This window comes from Heloderma suspectum, chromosome 2, assembly GCF_057233095.1.
Source record: "Heloderma suspectum isolate Gila_16-S chromosome 2, 16-S_ref, whole genome shotgun sequence".
NCBI classification, from domain to species: domain Eukaryota; kingdom Metazoa; phylum Chordata; class Lepidosauria; order Squamata; family Helodermatidae; genus Heloderma; species Heloderma suspectum.
Window position 1 is genome coordinate 14566383 of NC_139459.1, and position 18751 is coordinate 14585133.

The 18751-nt window shown below is 45.9% G+C and overlaps 1 protein-coding gene across 2 annotated transcripts in view; it reads right to left on the reverse strand.

Annotated features, from left to right (window-relative positions):
• Positions 1 to 285: 285 nt before the first annotated feature.
• ST8SIA5 (ST8 alpha-N-acetyl-neuraminide alpha-2,8-sialyltransferase 5) overlaps positions 286 to 18751 on the reverse strand; it is a 66904-nt gene continuing 48438 nt past the window's right edge. For both annotated transcript variants that reach the window (XM_084832870.1, XM_084832869.1), the window contains 3 exons: positions 14365 to 14477; positions 5855 to 5947; positions 286 to 1065 (listed from right to left, as the gene is read on the reverse strand). In XM_084832870.1, the coding sequence (XP_084688996.1) occupies positions 600 to 1065; positions 5855 to 5947; positions 14365 to 14477 (672 nt within the window). In that variant the 3' untranslated portion in view covers positions 286 to 599. The remainder of the gene's footprint in view (positions 1066 to 5854; positions 5948 to 14364; positions 14478 to 18751) is intronic.

Consider the following 18751-nt stretch of genomic DNA (forward strand, 5'->3'; position numbering starts at 1 on the left):
GCCTTCCCCAACCTGGTACATTCCAGATGTTTTGGCCATGCTGGCTGGGAATTATGAGAATTGTAGTCCATGACATCATGAGGGCGCCAGTTGGGAGAAGATGGCCCTATAGCACCCTTGCCCAACCTGGTGCCCTCCAGAAGTGCTGGACCCACCCATACTGGCTGGGAATGATGGGAGTTGTGGTCCCAACACATCTGGAGCATGCCAGTTTGGAGAAAGCTCTCCTTCAGGGCTGGCTAGCAAGTAAGGGTGCTAGAAACACCAGCTCTTGAGGAACCCTTTGAAGAAATGTACATTTATCCAACATTATTGCATAAATCTCTTGATGTAAATAAGACTCTTTCACATTGAATGCCCTGGGCCTATTCACACAGCCACAAGTGGTCCCCCCCACCATAATGTGGTAAGTTATAATCTTACCACAGGGGCATGTTCACAAGATATGAATACTGAAAGGAGCTAAAACCACCTTGTGGTGTCCCTTCTACCTCAAAACCAGTTGTGTGAATTGGTACTCAAGACACAGAACTTCTGCTGAGCTGTCTCCTTTCTTTTCTTTACATGGCACAGGAACAATCGATCTTGTATCTCCGCCATCAGCAGTTGCAGGCGTCCGTGTGGACCCTCAGAATCCCTTTGCTGTGCATATGGAGAAAGTTGAAGATTTCTGAAGGCATGGCATGGAATCCCGGCCGTGGCTTGACATTGTCGTAGTAATGGTGGGTGATGAATATCCCTGAGGGGTTCATGGGGAAAGCCCAGAATCCAAAAAGGTGTACCTCCTCACACAGCTCCAAGGCCGCCGTCACGAGGATCAGCCCTGTGCTGACGCGCTTGGCCCTCACACCTTGATTCAGCCAGTAGCGTGAGACGTTGATGAGATACTGTGGGTGAAAAAAGTAGACGGCTTGCTGGGATTCAAAGTCATCCAGGACATACCTGACCCGGACTGAGACGTCCGTGTTGCGGGTGTTGTAGAAGGCGGGGAGCAGCACCGAGGCATTTTCGTAAACTTGCAGGACGTCAAAAAATGGCTTCCTCCACTTCTCCAGCTTGTGAAACCTGATGTTTGGGGGAAGCAAATTACAACCGAATAGTAATTAGGCAGATCAGGAGTCAGTACAGCCTCTACATCGGGGGTCAGCCATCAGCGAGCTCTCAGACAACTTTCTGGGCACTCACCGAGGTGCCCCACCCTTCCTACTATTTATTTTTATTTATTTTAAAATAACAAATTTCTTAATGGCACCTGATATTGCTCCAAAGGAAAGTGAGGATCCCTAGCTGCTCCAATCATCTTTTTGCCATGAATGTCTTTGGGCCAAACATGGGGCTCAGAGACGTTCTTAGGAAATAAAGGTGGTGGGCAGCTGCAGGTCGAGGCTTTTGTCTGCAGGGCTCCCATCTTGAGGTGGTGCCCAAGACAGTTTCTCAGCCTGCCATATGTGTCCATGGTCCCCAAAAGCTTGCCTTACCCCCCACCCCCCACAAAAGAATAAATGGACATGAATCTGACGTCAGGTATGGCCATGTTCAGAAACAAGTAGGGGATCATCTCAACCTCCCAGGCCACCCTTGTCAATGACTTTAAGGTGGCCATTGTTGAACAAAGGAATTTCAGACAGATATCAACCCAAAATTGCCAAAGTACAATTCATCAAGAGATTCAACTCTATTTCCTGTGGTTTGAATAAGGACAAAGGGTTGTTGCTTTTAAAACATCACACTACTTAAGTTAATTGGTTTGCCATTGGCATTTTGTGAATGCCATATGTTAAGGTAAACATCCCTGTCTGTACTTTTTGTGTGTCCGTTCTCTCTGAGAAAATAAGTTACACCTCCCCCGCCCCTCCCCAGCATGTGCATATAAATCTGGTTATGCTCTGGCTGATTGCTCAAAGCTGTTTTTAGATATATGTTGTCTCTGTGTATACTATCTGTTTGTATGTTTTTTTTTAAAGCATATTGTATTTTTAATGTTTTTAACCTTTGTAAACCGCCCAGAGAGCTTCGGCTATGGAGCAGTTGTTGTTGTTGTTGTTCAGTCGTTCAGTCGTGTCCGACTCTTCGTGACCCCATGGACCATAGCACGCCAGGCCTTCCTGTCCTGCGCTCTCTCCCGGAGCGTGCTCAAGTTCATATTCATTGCATCCGTGATGCTATCTAGCCATCTCATCCTCTGCCGTCCCCTTCTCCTTTTGCCTTCAGTCTTTCCCAGCATCAGGGTCTTTTCCAGGGAGTTTTCTCTTCGCATTAGGTGGCCAAAATATTGGAGCTTCAGCTTCATTATCTGTCCTTCCAATGAGCACGCAGGGTTGATTTCCTTTAGGATGGACTGATTTGACCTCCTTGCAGTCCAGGGGACTCGTAAGAGTCTTCTCCAGCACCACAGTTCGAAAGCATCAAGTCTTCGGCGCTCAGCCTTCCTTATAGTCCAGCTCTCACAGCCATACATTACTACTGGGAAAACCATAGCTTTGATTATGCGGACCTTTGTCGGCAAGGTGATGTCTCTGCTTCTTACTATGCTGTCTAGGTTGGCCATAGCTTTCCTCCCAAGGAGCAAGCGTCTTTTAATTTCATGGCTACAGTCACCGTCTGCGGTGATCTTGGAGCCCAAGAAAGTAAAATCTGTCACTGCTTCCATTTCTTCCCCTTCTATATGCCAGGAAGTGATGGGGCCAGATGCCATGATCTTAGTTTTTTTAATGTTGAGTTTCAAACCAGCTTTTGCACTCTCCTCTTTCACCCTCAACAAGAGGCTCTTGAGATCCTCTTCGCTTTCTGCCATTAGGGTGGTATCGTCTGCATATCGGAGGTTGTTGATAATTCTCCCAGCAATCTTAATTCCAACCTCTGATTCATCCAACCCGGCATTTCTCATGATGTACTCTGCATATAAGTTAAATAAGCAGGGTGACAATATGCAGCCTTGTCGTACTCCTTTCCCAATTTTGAACCAATTGGTTGTTCCATGTCTGGTTCTGACTGTTGCTTCTTGACCCTCGTACAGGTTTCTCAGGAGACAGGTAAGGTGGTCTGGTACTCCCATCACTTTAAGAATTTGCCACAGTTTGTTGTGATCCACACAATCAAAGGCTTTAATACTAATAATACTAATACTACTAATAATAGTAACAACAACAACAGTAATAAATCTGCCAGTTTGAGATTAACACTTCGTGCATCAGATGGAGCGGGCAGTGTCCACAAAAGCTTATGCCAGAAGAAATGTGTTGTTTTCAGTACATGTTTCAAAACCTTCCTCCCCAGACAGAGACAGCTTCAGATGTTGTGCTCCTGTTCCTAGACAAAAGACTTGCATTGCAAGAGACCTGGGGAAAAGATCTGCAAAAGAGAACACCTCTCGTTTCACTTCTGTGGTCGCCAGGTGAAACATTTGGATACTTGAAACAGAAAATCTAAATGGGAACTCTCTCCCCCCGCCCTGAAGTGGATGGGAGGCAAGAGTTTGGGGGATCACTGATGGGTGGGACGGAGGAGGTTTTGGGCTGGCAATGGAAAAATTTGGATTGGCTCGGAAATAAAGCTGAGCCATTTCCCACTTTTTCCCCAATTTGGGGGGCAATCACTCAGTTTAATTCCAAGCCAATCTGATTCGAGCCCAGGGGAGCAGATCCATCTGCACTTCCTACCACCAGGCCAGGGTGGGGAACTTCTTTCAGCCTGAGGGCCAAATTCAATTTCAGAGAAGCTCTTGGGGACTGCATTCCAGTGGCAGGCAGGGCCAAAGGCAAACAGGGATGTGGCCAAAGGCCAAAGGAGCAGGGCCAAAACACCAGCCTACTGTAGCTTAAAGCTCTTACTGGCAGTGACTAAGGCTTAGGAGAGGCATTCCAGCCTTTCAGAAGAGGAAAAAAATTGCACAAAGCTGGGAAACCATCAAACGATTAATGATGCCCAAGACTCAATGATGCCCAAGATCAAAAATCCATTAAGAGATGAAGCCCTCCAGTTGGATGCAGCATGGCTTCCTTCTGGATATGCAAAAGGAAAGCATGCTTCAAAAAGCAGGGGAAGCATTAAATGGGCACGGTCTTGCCAAATTTAAGTTCCTTGGTCCAATGGATTTCAGTGGGAGAAACTGAAATCAATGGGACTTAAAGACACTTTGACTTGGATAGTCTACAATACACATTATAAAAACAGGAGCAGACATTAAACAGATAAGAATAGGCATGGTCAAACAAGTGATATTTGAAATTGCTAGGTTCTCTGAACATCATGTTGTCACTCGTCTCATGCCCGGTTTGCATCTGCTGCTCGCTTTGCGCGAACGTGTCAAGTGCTGAGCCCTCCCAGCATGTTTGTAGTCAATGAAGTCAATCTCCAAGTGAATAGGCTTTATTATGCAAATCAATCGGTCCCACAACAGTTCAGGTTACAGACTTTGTCATCCTACGGCAACCGAGCACTAACATCCCTGATTAAGCTAGCACAATACTAAATAGGCTACCTAAAAGTCCCCTTGAGGGATGCACTACTGGTAGGAGAGAAGTTGCTGCAAATCTGTCACCAGCCTGCACAACAGAACCTGAAAGGCTTTCTCAGTCCTAGCCTTGGGGGGGGGGGTCTTCCCCTAGAGACCTCTTGTGATGGGCCAACCTTGTAGATCATCTTACTTCCTTATGCTGCTCCTCCCTCTTCACTCTACGTCTGAGCTGTGTGTCTGTCATGAGCACCTCATCCCCCCGCCCCCCGTGAACTGCTGTGTTCCCACAGAGGGAGAGGTTATGGTCAGGCTTTGATCCAACTGATTAGCCTGCACCTGGACAGATTCTTCTCTCTGTCTCCCTGAAGCTCTGATCCCTCCTCCACCACTTTGCACTGTTCCACCTCTGACTCTGACTTTGTTCCCACAGTCTCTGCTGAGATAATGGGCCCAATCCTGACAGAATGGGAGATTTGTGCAAATCGAGCAGTGATTGAATGGGAGGTTTGCACAAATCTCCTGAAATCTGCACAAACCTCCCGACATTTGCACAAATCTCCTCCGTAGACTAAAACGGGGCTGATTCAGTCTACTGAAGGAATTTGCCCAAATTAGGACATTTGTGCAAATCAGGAACAAGCACATGTTTGATAATTTCTGAAAATTATCAGTGGACACGTGCTCGCATTCGCATTCAGGGCTTTGAACAGGGCGTGCTTGCATGTTTTGCAAGCAAAAATGACATTCTCATACATCCCTAAATAAGAACATCAGAAGAGCCATGCCGGATCAGATGAAAGGCCTATCTAGTCCAGCATTCGGTTCCCACGGTGGCCAACCAGCTGCCTACGAGAAGCCCACAAGCAGGATGTGAGCACAATGGCACCCTCCCAGTTGTGCTCCCCAGCACCTGGTACTGAGAGGCATACTGCCATCATGACTGGTAGCCCCTGCTAGCCTTCTCCACCATGAGTAATGTGCTGTTACCATGAGATTCAAAATATGGTGGAGGAGCTAAGATAGAATGGATAGAGTTACATTAGGAGTATTTGGAAAGAAAGAAAGAAAGAAAGAAAGAAAGAAAGAAAGAAAGAAAGAGGGAGGGAGGGAGGGAGGGAGAGGGAGAGGGAGAGGGAGAGGGAGAGGGAGAGGGAGACAGACAGAACGTGCGGGGGTGAGAAGGTGTGGAGGTCCATGTGAATCTTTTGAACACATTTTCTTTCATGCCAAGAAGGCTCAAATTATTCTGATTTCCAGTTGCTATGAAATTACGAAGTCAAGAGCAAGAACCTCTGGAGCTAATAATAAGGCAGGGTCTCTCCTTTCAGAGGTTTGTCAATTTCACAAAGACACAGGAGGGGAGAGAAGGCAGAGGTGGGTAAGAGACAAGCCACTGACCTTTCAGTAATTATGCTGGGATTAACCGTCACGATGTCGGTCTTTACGCCAACGTCGACAATGTATTTCTCAGATATGGGGGGCAAATTGCATCTAAGGGAAAAGAACAGAGCAGCAAAGAAGTTATTATTGTTTCTTTCACGTATATCCATCCTCCTTCCTTCAAGCAATGTCATGTACTCCAAGGCAGTATATGTAGGGACCACCTTGTTTTATCCAAACAAACCTGCAAGGTTGATAAGGCTGAGAGAATGCAGCTAAGCTCCATGCAAGGAGGGGGGGTTACACACCCAGGTTTCCCTTTCTCAAGTCCAACATATCAAGCATGATCTCGCAGTGGCCAGTTTGGGCATGAGAGCGGTCCACGAAAGACGCAACAGGACTAACACAGCCTTCCCCAAACTGGCACCCTCCAGATGTGTTGGGACCACAAGCCCCTTCATCCCCATCCAGGAGGCTCATGCTGGCTGGGGGTGATGGGAGTTGTAGTCCATTTCATCTGGAGGGCACTAGGTTGGTGGGCTAGAGGCTTAATTTGGGATCCTAATAAATGACCCAACCTATACAGACCAGTCCGTGTGGTGATAGGGGCCATAGCACAGTGATGGAGCACCTGCTTTGCATGCAAAAGGTCCCAAGTTCTACCCTTGGCACCTCCAGGTCCCTGGATAAGGCCCCTGACTGCAGCCCTGGAGAGCTGCTCCCAGCCAGTACAGACCAGCTGTCCCCAACTTGCATCTCTCCAGGTGGTTTTTTTACTCCAACTCCCATCATCCCTGATGATTGGCAAGGCTGGCTGGGGCTGATGGGAGTTGATGTCAAAAACATCTGGAGGGGCCCAGGTTGGGGAAGGCTGGCTGGTATAAACCATACTGAGCTCGATGGACTAACCGTCTGACTTGGCGGAAGGCAGCTTCCTAGGGTCGTATCCTGTGTCTTTCTGGTGGGTGTTGTGGCCAGAATGGAGCAACCCTCCATGGGAAAGCCATTTGAAGTGACTGTGGCAGGCCCTTGGCAAATGCAACATGTGCACCAACACTACCAGAGGTAGTTAAAGTAACTTAATTCTTCATTAAAGTGATTTTGTTTCTAGCTTGCCCTTCCGAAGTTCCTCCAGCGCCTCCTCTTCCTAGAAGTTCAGTCCAAATGTTTCCTTGATCGTTGATTCACTGTTACCAATACCAGTTCAAAAGAGCCAACAACGGGGCAACAAAGGTAGCTTGTGATTCCTTTTAACATCTTTCATTTTTTCCAGTTGTGAAACTGGCTGCAATGAACCCATATGCCCCTTGGGCTACAGCTGGTGGCTCACCCAGACAAGCCAGGAGGACAGGCGGTGCAGCTTCACTGTCTGAACTCAAGGTGGAGCCAAGCCGCAGACAGAGCAGAGGTTTCCAAACTTTCTGCCTTCTGGGCGGGAGACTCTTGCCACATTTCACTGTGTGCCGAGGAACCCCCAGTGCAAGGCAGAGGATTCTGGGCTTCAGCATGACCGTGCATGAACACCCACTAGACCAGGGCCCCCCAACATGGCACCCATGGGTGCCATGATGCCCGTGGGGACCTCCAATGGTGCCCACAAAGCTCTCCTCTCCCTGTCCCCTTCAAAAAAATATTTTTGGAATAAAAAACTTGAGAAGTGTTAGGGCATCAGGTTCTCTTTCCTGTTCCTGAACTTGCTGCAGATCAGCTGTTGGTGGGCGGGCAGAGGAGGAATGAGTTGCTTTTTGGCCCCACACAATCTTCTGGCCACAGAGAGTTTCCCCTAGTTGCTCTCCTTCTCTCTCCACTACCAGCTTCCAGCCTAGCTATTTCTCTCCCCTCGACCCCTTTCCGTGCTACTTCTCTCCCTTCCCCATCCCTGGACTTCTTCTTTCTCTCCCTGTCTAGCCTTGCTCTTTCTCTCCCCTCTCCCCCTTTGCCTTGCTGTTTCCCCCTCCTTCCCAGCCTCTAGCTTCACTTTCTCTCTCCTCACCTCTTTACCTTGCTGTTTCTCACCCCTCTGCCAGCCCCTAGTTTTGCTCTTTCTCTCCCCTCTACCCCTTTCCCTTACTATTTCCCCCTCTTCCACCCTTTAGCCTCACTATATCTCTCCCCCACACACACCTCTTTAGCTCACATTTTACTAGTTAGGCCCCCACGGGAGCCATTATGTGACTAGCCCCATTCCCCATGGGAGCCATTTTGTGGTGGTGCCCACAGCAGTTTCTCAAATTCCCAAAAGTGCCCACTGGTCTAAAAAGGTTGGGGACCCCCACACTAGACCACATCCTAACACTCTCCTGTGGCTGCACGTTCCAGGGGAATATGAGTAATGGAGGGCAACCTACCTTTCAGGGAAGCTTGTCTGCCATTACATAGGAAGCAGCCTGATACAAGATCAGACTATTTGCCCATCTCGCCCAGTACTGTCTACTCCATCTGGCAGTGGCTCGCTAGAGCTGCTCTCCCCAACCAAGCACCCTCCAGATGTGTTGGAGTACAACGCCCATTGACCCCAACTGCCACAATGGCTGGGAATGATGAGAGTTGCAGTCCAACACATTTGGAGGGTGCTGGGATGAGGAAGGCGATTCTAGGGTCTCAGGCAAAGTTTCAGTTCACAGATTAAACCCAGGATGTTCTGTATACAAAGCATGTGCTCTGACCACTGAGCTATGTTCTCGTCTTCCCCTCTGATCTTCTCATTGAAGAACCACTGATGGGCTTCTGAGGAACCACAAGATACCCTGGAACACAGGAAATAGAGGTAGATAGATAGATAGATAGATAGATAGTGAGAGAGAGAGATGATAGATAGATTGATCGATAGATAATCTGCCTTCGATTCATTTCACTATGTAAACACACTATGCCATTAAAAACAGTGCACCTATTGTTTTTAATTTATTTTTAAATAAAATTTAGAAACCACTCTGCATAGAGCGATATTGGAGTGGTGTACAATAAATTGAAACACAAAACGCAAAAATGTACAATAAATGTAAAACAGTACTTAGACACAAACGTACTCATCGCAATGTATACAACTCTCCCACTCATCCGTATTTGTGATGACAACACTTTGGAATTCCTCCAAGGCATATAGGAAATGCATTACACACAACACACATTCATTTTGCCCAATATAAGAAATCAACAGTAGGAGCTTCACCCCTGCCCTCTGAGCCAAGTGGCTCCTTGTTCTTCTTTCATAAACAATGAGACTATCACCACTCCCAATTAAACAAACTTTGAATCCCCTATTTATCTGAAATACCTGACCAAACATTTTGGAAGTCTCAAAATGGAAGAACATGTGAGCCTCTAGTACAGAAGTCAATAGCTGAAAGACCCCTGGACAAAACTTGGCCCTAACAGAGATACCAACTGTTGAGAAAATGGTGTCTGTAGCAACCAAGCTTGTCGGCAGATTATGGAGCGGGGTAATGGGGAGATCTGGTCCACCATCCCTGGTTGGCTTTTCGGAATGGCGCTGCAGAGAAACACATTGCTAACAATGCCTTTATATTTTATAGTGAAGCCTGGTAGTGGAGAGAGAGGAAGGGCATTCTATTTTAATGCTTTTATATTTTATATTGTTTCATCCTGTGCTTTTTGGTTTTAATTTTTGTGAACTGCCCAGAGAGCTTTGGCTATCCGGTGGTATAGAAATGAAATGAATAAAATAAATAAATAAATAAATAAATAAATAAATAAATAAAAAGGGATAAACTTTTAGTGATTCCAGTTCTGCTCTTGGTTTTAATTGTACTGTTATTGGGTTTTAATTTTATATTGTTTCTTTTTTATTGTAAGCCATTTTAAGGGCCAAGAGGTGGGATATAAATCCTTAAATATATACATAAAGAAATTAAAGGCACTGTATGCCTACAAATTGCATACATATTCACATGCACACGTGTGTGCAAACACACACATGTGCGAACACACAGAGAGAGTTGTGATGACCAGCAGGCTGTTTTCCTCAGGGCATCGTTTGATTATATGATAAAACTAAGATAACTTTTCAGCTGCTTGGAGGAAAGATGAAACACAAAAGAGGAAGTGACAAATGAAAAAAGAAAATGTTGCTTGGTGTGCAGCTTTTTTTTGGTAAGGAAATATTATACTGGAACTGGATAATTGGGCACCACTTCTACTGTTCAATCCATGATTAAGACCTAAATGGAATCTAGAATACTGCTGACAAGAGCAACTAAAAGAATAGATTACAATGAAAACCAAAACCCGTGTAATATCCATTTTGCTACAAATCGGTGCATGTTTGCATTGAAATGGCTACTGTGTTTGAATTGGAAATTGCATCTTATGTTTGTTTGCAGTTGAATTACTTTAGATAAAAAGATACAGTAGCCCCTTGGCTTTCAGTTCCTCTGCCATCATCTTAAGTCCTTCCTTCACCTTGCCCCTTTAAATCGTTGATGAAGAGGGTTGTGCTTTTGTGCACTCTGAATCACAACCTGTGCCTGCTTCTTTTGGAACATCACTTATATTTCATCATCACAGAGGCTGCTGGAGCTGAATTTGAATAACTGTGTGCGATACAATCAAGGCAAGGGAAAACTGCATGACAAGAATGGTCCATGGAAGCATTCTGGGTAGTGAGTAACTGCACATTCTCTTTTGAAAATGCTTTCCATTTCCTATCGTGGAGACTGCTGGCATGGGATACAAACAATTGCAGCCAGTACAAGGGAGTGTGATGTAGGAGCAACTGACATTTTAAGGACATTTTATATCTTTATAATTCTTTTTTTTTCTCCAGTGTGCCAGTGGCTTAGACTAAATTTGCAACAAAATTAAATTTAAAAAAATCACAAATTGTGATTAAGAATTCCCACCCAACCACTACCCTCCATTTTCATTTACGCTAATGATAATTACAGGAGTACACAGGTTGTGCAGAGTTAATCCCTCCACTGTAGTGAAGGATTTGGACAAGGTCCCCCCATGACAGATAAGCTGCGAAAATGTGGGCTAGATGATGCTACTGTACAGGAAGGTCCTTCTCCCACGGAAGTCCCCATCAGTACAGAAAGCACATGAGCAAAGAAATGGGCAGTTCTATAGATCTTTGAGATATCTAACTGATGGATATTATTCCACAGAGCTGAGCCCATACAGTTGGCCAAACTATGCCTCGATTGATCTCTCTAAGTTAGCTAGGCCATCTGTATCATCAGTGGAGAAAGAGGACAGAGTAAGAGACATTTTCCACCCACTCTTGCAATGCTACACCTTGCAATTGTCACCCAATGAAACTGATTAGCAGGTAGATTCAGGCAGTAGATTTGTTTGAAATCACTAGAATCAGGAAAGAATGATAGTCCTCCTTTTTTTACTTGTTGCTTTGATTCGAAAGCAAGTTTAGTGAGCTGGTAGAGACTTTGGGCACCTCCTGGGATGTGAAGCTAATTATTTCTTCCCGACTTCAGAAGGTAGGGGGTCCCTGGCTCCTTAAATTTCACTTCCATGGCTCAGTGAATAATGTGTGAAAAAAGATGAGAGGGTGTTCCCATATAAATCTCTCCCAGCTTTGCCTACCTGAGTTCTTCATGTTGCAGCAGGCAAAACCTGGGGGGGCAGAGAGGCAGAGACAGAGCCGTCTATGGTGATTCTATGGTGTCCCATTCTGCAGTCTTCCAGTTTTGTGTGCATGTATCTGCAGGTTCAGGACAGAATAGAGATTCTGTTGGTGTACTGCCTGCCTGGTGCTCAACAGTCTCTCTTCCTGAGCTAGCCGAGGTGGTCTTGGGGTTGGTGCTGGAGTCTCTGTGGCTTGTTGTGCTGGGGAACTTCAACATACATGCTGAAGCCATCTTGTCAGGAGCGGCTCAGGACTTCATGGCTTCCATGGGTCTGTCCCAGTTAGTATCTGGCCCCACTCATTCAGCAGGGCACATGTTGGGTCTGGTTTTCTGTGTAGGGCGGGATGATGGTGATCTGGGGGGTGGAGGAACTTTTTATAGTTCTATTGTCATGGGCAGATCACCTCCTGGTGGGGTTTAGACTTGCTGGAATTCAGAGCCTCTGCAGGGGCAGGAGGGGCAATTAAGATGGTCCACTCCAGGAGACTGATGGATCCGGATGGTTTTCTGCTGGCTTTGGGGGATTTTCCTGTCACCCCAGCAGACGATTCTGTTGAAACCCTGGTTGATCTCTGGAATGGAGAAATGGCCCAGGAAGTTGAGATGATTGCTGCTGAGAGTCCTCTCCCAAGGAGTGAAGCCAAACAATCCCCCTGGTTTTCCAGGGCTCTGTGGTCAATGAAATAAGTGGGATGTTGACTAGAGCGATGTTGGCAGAAAACTCAGAAGGAGTCCAATCGAACACGGGCTAGAGCTTATTTGAAAGCCTACTCCATGGCAATGAGTGGCGAAGAAATTGCACTTCTCTGTCATCACTGCATCTGCACAGAGTCACCCAGTGGAGCTTTCTTGAGTGTTCAGAGGCCTATGACACTCTGGCTCACAAGAAGAAAAGGTGGACCACTCCATATTGCACTGTGACCTATTTGCACAACACTTTGCAGATAAAATCAATCATATATGTGCTGACTTGGATGCCATAGTCGATACAGGTCCGGTGAATGCAACTTTGCCCCCTGCTTGTCCAGTTACAATGAATACTTTTAGATTTGTGCAGTCCAAGAACGTGGACAGGATCCTTGAAGTGGTGAGGCCAGCCTCATGTGTGCTGGACCCTTGCCCTTCCTGGCCAGGGGGGATGCTGGGTAAAGGTAGCGGTGAATGTCTCTTTACAATCAGGTGTGATACCGCCTTCCCTAAAAGAGGCAGTGGTAAGAAATTCGTTTAAAAAAACAAACCCCACTGTACTGGATAATTTCTGGCTGGTCTCTGATATTCCATTCTTGGGCAAGTTGCTGGAGTATGTGGCAGCTTCTCAGCTCCAGGGATTTCTGGATGGGGCAGATTATCTAAACGCATTTCAATCTGGCTTCAGGCCTGATCACCTTGGTGGATGATCTACACCGGGAATTGGACAGGGGAGTGTGTCCCTGTTAGTTGTGCTGGACCTCTTGCCGGCTTTCGATACCATCAGCCACGGTACCCTTCTGGGGCACATGTCTGAGATGGAACTGGGGGCACTTTTATATGATAGCTCCAGTCCTTCTTGGAGGGGCGATCTCAGAAGGTGGTGTTGGGGGATTCCTGTCCGATGCTGTGGCTGTTGGCCTGTGGTGTCCCTCAGGGTTCCATCTTACCCCTCCCCATGCTATTTAACATATACATGAAACTGCTGGGAGAGACTGTCTGGAGTTCTGGGGTTTGGTGCCACCAGTATGCTGATGATACCCAAATCTATCTCACCTTTCCATCCAAATCCAAGGAAGCTGTTCTAGTCCTAGATCAGTGTCTGACGTTGGTAATGGACTGGAGGAGGGCAAACAAATTGAAGCTTAATCCAGACAAGGCAGTTCAAGGCAGATCAGGAAATAGGGATTCAACCTGAGCTGGTTGGGGTTACACTCCCCATGAAGACCCAGGCTTGCAGTTTAGGTGGACTCTTGGACTCAGCCCTGAACCTGGATGCCCAGGTCTCGGCAGTGGCCAGGAGTGTGTTTGTTTGCACAGCTAAGGCTAATGCACCCACTGCACCCATTCTGAGAGATATCTGATCTGGCCATGTCCATGCATGCCTTAGATACATCCTGCTTAGACCGCTGTAACACACTCTATGTGGTGCTGCCTCCGAAAACTGTTCAGAAACTCTGGCCCCAAGCTGTATAGGGCTTTATAGGTCATAACCAGCACTTTGAATTCTGCCCAGAAACAGCCAGTGAAGCTGTTGTAACAAGGGAGTCACGTGCTCCCTGTAACAACAGTCTGGCCACATCATTCTGGTCCAGCTGAAGTCCAGAATGATGTGGCCAGACTGTTGTTACAGGGAACACGAGACTCCCTTGTTACAACAGCTTCACTGGCTGTTTCTGGGCAGAATTCAAAGTGCTGGTTATGACCTATAAAGCCCTGTACAGCTTGGGGCCAGAGTACCTGAAATACTGCCTTCTCCCATGTAAGTCTGCCCAAGTCTTAAGATCTTTGGGAGAGGCCCTTCTTTTGAGACCACCACCTTCAGAGGCACATTTGGTGGCAACATGAGGGCCTTCTCGGTGGCTGCTCCCAGGCTGAGGACCTCCCAGCCAAAGGAGGCTAGGTTTGCTTCCTCTCTGTTGTCCTTTTGCTGGTAGGCAAAGACCACTTTATTCAAGAAAGCCTTTGGCCTGTAAGTGGGTCTGTTGGTCAGATGCTGATTTTATTCTGTTATTGTTGTGTTTTTATTTGTGTTTGAATGCATTTGTTTTATTATTTTAATCAAGTTCCATTTATGATTGTAAGCCACCTTCAGTGCCATTTTTCTTAGCAGAAAGGCAGAGCACAAATTCAATCAATCAGCATATACAAGCACTATTGGCAAAACACTCATAGGTAACGTTCGACTATTATTTCGGCATACCGAACTCCAAAGGTAACTGAGACCATTACCGAAATACAAAATCTGCACTGTCAATCTCCCGGCCGCATCTGCTGTTCTTCAGAATCCCACCGTTTCCGACCACAGCACATTTCTTGAACTGGGAACGATAGTACGGCATCTCCTAGAGCAAAAAGGAACAAGCCAGTTCATTAGTAGTGGCAACCCCCATGGTAGTAGATATCCTATAGTTACCTATAGCAGCGGGTGCTTCTGGATGAGGCTTTTATGGTGTAATCAGTGTGGTGTAGTGGCTAGAATGTTCGACTAGGAGTTCAGAGATCCAGGTTCTGGTCTCCACTTGGCCATGGAAACTCACTGGGTGACTTTGGGCCAGTCACAGACTCTCAGCCCAACCTACCTCACAGGGTTGTTGTTATGATGATATAATGGAGGAGGATTATGTACACCGCCTTGGGTTCCTTAAGGAGGAAAAAAGGTGGGATATAAATGAAATAAATAAATAAACATCCTGTCTCATTCATGAAATGAGGCCTCATCTTGAGTACTGTGTCCAGTTCTGGGCACCACACTTTAAGAAGAATGCAGACAAACTGGAGGAGGGCAACAAAGATGATCAGGGGACTGAAAACGAAGCCCTGGGAGGAGAGACTCAAAGAACTAGGCATGTTTAGCCTTGAGAAGACTGAGGGGAGATAGGATAGCACTCTTCAAGTACTTGAAAGTTTATCACAGAGAAGAAGGCCAGGATCTCTTCTGGATCATCCCAGAGTGCAGGACACGGAATAATGGGCTCAAGTTACAGGAAGCCAGATTCCGGCTGAACATCAGGAAAAATGTCCTGACTGTTAGAGCAATACGACAATGGAACCAATGACCTAGGGAGGTGGTGGGCTCTCCCACACTGGAGGCATTCAAGACGAGGAGGCATTCAAGACAGCCATCTGTCAGGGATGCTTTGACTTGGATTCCTGCATTGAGCAGGGGGTTGGACTCGATGGTCTTATAGGACCCTTCCAACCCTACTATTCTATGATTCTATGAATTTTACCCAGGGGGGGAATGTCCAGATGTTATCATCTTCCATTTGTAACCCTCCCATGTTTTCCCTTTGCCTCTTCCGCCCTTTTTCTTACTACAGAAAATCTGGTAAGGAGGGAAAGACAGAATAGCTGCACAACATCTTTTCACTGGTAGCACTACGAGCCATCCGTCTGGAAATGCTCATTGACCCTGAGCTGGTACATGCCATTACATGCATGTTCATCACTTGATTTCTCTACGCTTGACTCCCATAAATGTGGTGACTGGCCATGGAATGTCTGAAGTGGCTCTATTGTGTTTGAGTAGATACAAATCATCTTTCAATGGTTATGAGATCTTGGTGACCCTTTCACACTATGGGACTTTGAATTGTTTTCCCCACCCCACCATACACACACAGACACTTCAGATGTGATGGGGCAGATCCACATTTGAAGACACAGTTCTGCACTCATCATATGTAGATTGGATCTGGATGGGTTGAGGATGCATGTTTGTTTTGGGGCCAAATTTAAGTGCTGGCTTTGGCCTAAATGGGACCAGGTTAACTGCAGCCTTACCAGCCCGCCTGCACTTTATGATCAGCTACTGAGGCTCTGCTCTCTGGCCCATCAATAAGAGATGTTAAGATTGATGGGTACCAGCAGGGCCTTTTTTGGTGGCGGCCCTGTACTTGTAGAATTCATTCCTGCAGGAAACAGATGTGACTCCTCTTAATTTTTAAGAGAAAGCTTTAAGCATTTTTAGTTCAACCCACATTTTATGAATTTCTGTGATGAATTAATTGCTGCTGTACATTTGTATGGTTTTATCTATTATTATGTTTTCCTTCTGTACACTGTCTTGGGAGGACAATTGTACCCTGAAGTTTATAAATCATTTAATAAGCAAACCAACTAACAAAAAAAAAGGCGCATCTCCAACTACAAGAGAGGGACATCGTTCCGTAGCAAAGCACACACTTTGCAAGAGGAAGGCCCTAAGGTTGAATCCTTTGTGTATCTTGTGTTGCAGAGTTGGGAAAGACCTCTGCCCATGACCCTGGAGAGCGAGCTGCTGAGAGCATTGGATTAAGATGAACTAGGACTGACTCACTACCTCCTTATAACCTTGCGGGTAAGGGAAGCCCTGGCTGAATAAGCATGCAAATACCGCTATTAGCACATGCATAGTTTATGAGCAATTTCGCAGCAGAAAAAATGCTTGCAAAGAAAACAGTGATGTGGAATATATTTTTAATAAAATAGTTATTTTCAGCACGCATTGCATATTGCTCATAAAGGCAGGAGGTCTGATGGTCTAATAAACAGTCTTCTGAGACCATGGGGTAAGGAGATCAACATTCACAGATGATTTGACAACAGCCTAAGAGCACCAACATAAATGTGGAGCTGACATGTGTAGCAACCGCATGCAAATGCAATGTTTGATCATTCCAACTCTGAGCTGGGGACTTGGAAAAATCTTTCTTTCTTTCTTTCTTTCTTTCTTTCTTTCATCTCCCTCTCCTCCATTTGTCCCCTTCATGGATCACTGCCTTGTTGTGGCGAAGGGGCTTGGATAACTCAGTGAAGCCATAAGCTATGCCGTGCAGGGCCACCCAAGATGGACAGGTCATGGCAGAGAGTTCTGACAAAATGTGGTCCACTGGAGAAGGAAATGGCAACCCACTCCAGTATTCTTGCCAAGAAAACCCCATGGAACGTATCACAAGTCTAAAAGATATGACGCCGGAAGATGAGCCCCGCAGGTCGGAAGGTGTCCAATATACTACTGGGGAAGAACAGAGGGAATTTCCAAGTAGCGCCAGAAAGAGTGAAGTGGCTGGGCCAAAGCCGAAAGGACACTCAGCTGTGGATGTGCCTGGTGGTGAAAAGAAAATCCGATGCTGTAAAGAACAATATTGTTTAGGAACCTGGAATGTAAGATCAGTGAATCAAGGTAAGCTGGAGGTGGTCAAACGTGAGATGGCAAGATTGAACATCGACATCTTGGGAATCAGCGAACTAAAATGGACAAGCATGGGCAAATTTAATTCAGGTGATCATTATATCTACTACTGTGGGCAAGAATCCCTTAGAAGAAATGGAGTAGCACTCGCAGTCAATAAAAGGGTGGGAAAAGCAGTACTGGGGTACAATCTCAAAAACGATAGAATGATCTCAGTACGAATCCAAGGCAAACCATTCAACATCACAGTAATTCAAGTCTATGCCCCAACCTCTGACGCCGAAGAAGCTGAGGTTGATCACTTCTATGAAGACCTACAACATCTTCTAGAACTAACACCAAAAAAAATGTCCTTTTCATCATAGGGGATTGGAATGCTAAAGCAGGAAGTCAAGAAATAACTGGGATAACAGGCAAGCATGGCCTTGGTGTACAAAAGGAAGCAGGACAAAGGCTAACAGAGTTTTGCCAAGAGAACATGCTGATCATAGCAAACACTCTTTTCCAACAGCACAAGAGGTGACTCTACTCATGGACATCACCAGATGGTCAATATCGAAATCAGATTGATTATGTACTTTGCAGCCAAAGATGGAGAAGCTCCATACAGTCAGTAAAAACAAGACCTGGAGCTGACTGTGGCTCAGATCATGAGCTGCTTCTTGCAAAATTTCGGCTTAAATTAAAGAACATAGGGAAAACCACTAAACCATTCAGGTATGACCGAAATCATATCCCTTCTGAATATACAGTGGAGGTGAGGAATAGATTTAAGGGATTCGACCTGATAGACAGAGTGCCTGAGGAACTATGGACGAAGCTCCGTAACATTGTTCAGGAGGCAGCAACTCAATCCATCCCAAAGAAAAAGAAATGCAAGAAAGCAAAGTGGTTGTCTGATGAGGCTTTACAAGTAGCTGAGGAAAGAAGGGAAGCAAAAAGCAAGGGAGAAAGGGGAAGATATATCCAACTGAATGCAGAGTTCCAGAGAATAGCAAGGAGAGACAAAAAGGCCTTCCTAAATGAACAATGCAAAGAAATCGAGGAAAACAACAGAATGGGAAAGACTAGAGATCTTTTCAAGAAAATTGGAGATCTCAAGGGAACGTTTTGTGCAAAGACAGGCATGATAAAGGACGAAGAAGGCAGGGACCTAACAGAAGCAGATGAGATTAAGAAGAGGTGGAAAGAATACACTGAAGAACTATACAGGAAAGATCTTAATGTCCCTGATAGCCATGATAGTGCGGTCACTGAACTTGAGCCGGACATCCTAGAGAGTGAAGTCAAGTGGGCCTTAGGAAGCATTACTATCAACAAAGCTAGTGGAGATGACAGTTTTCCAGCTGAGCTATTTAAGATCCTAAAAGATGCTGCTGCTAAAGTACTGTACTCAATATGCCAACAAATTTGGAACACTCAACAATGGCCACAAGACTGGAA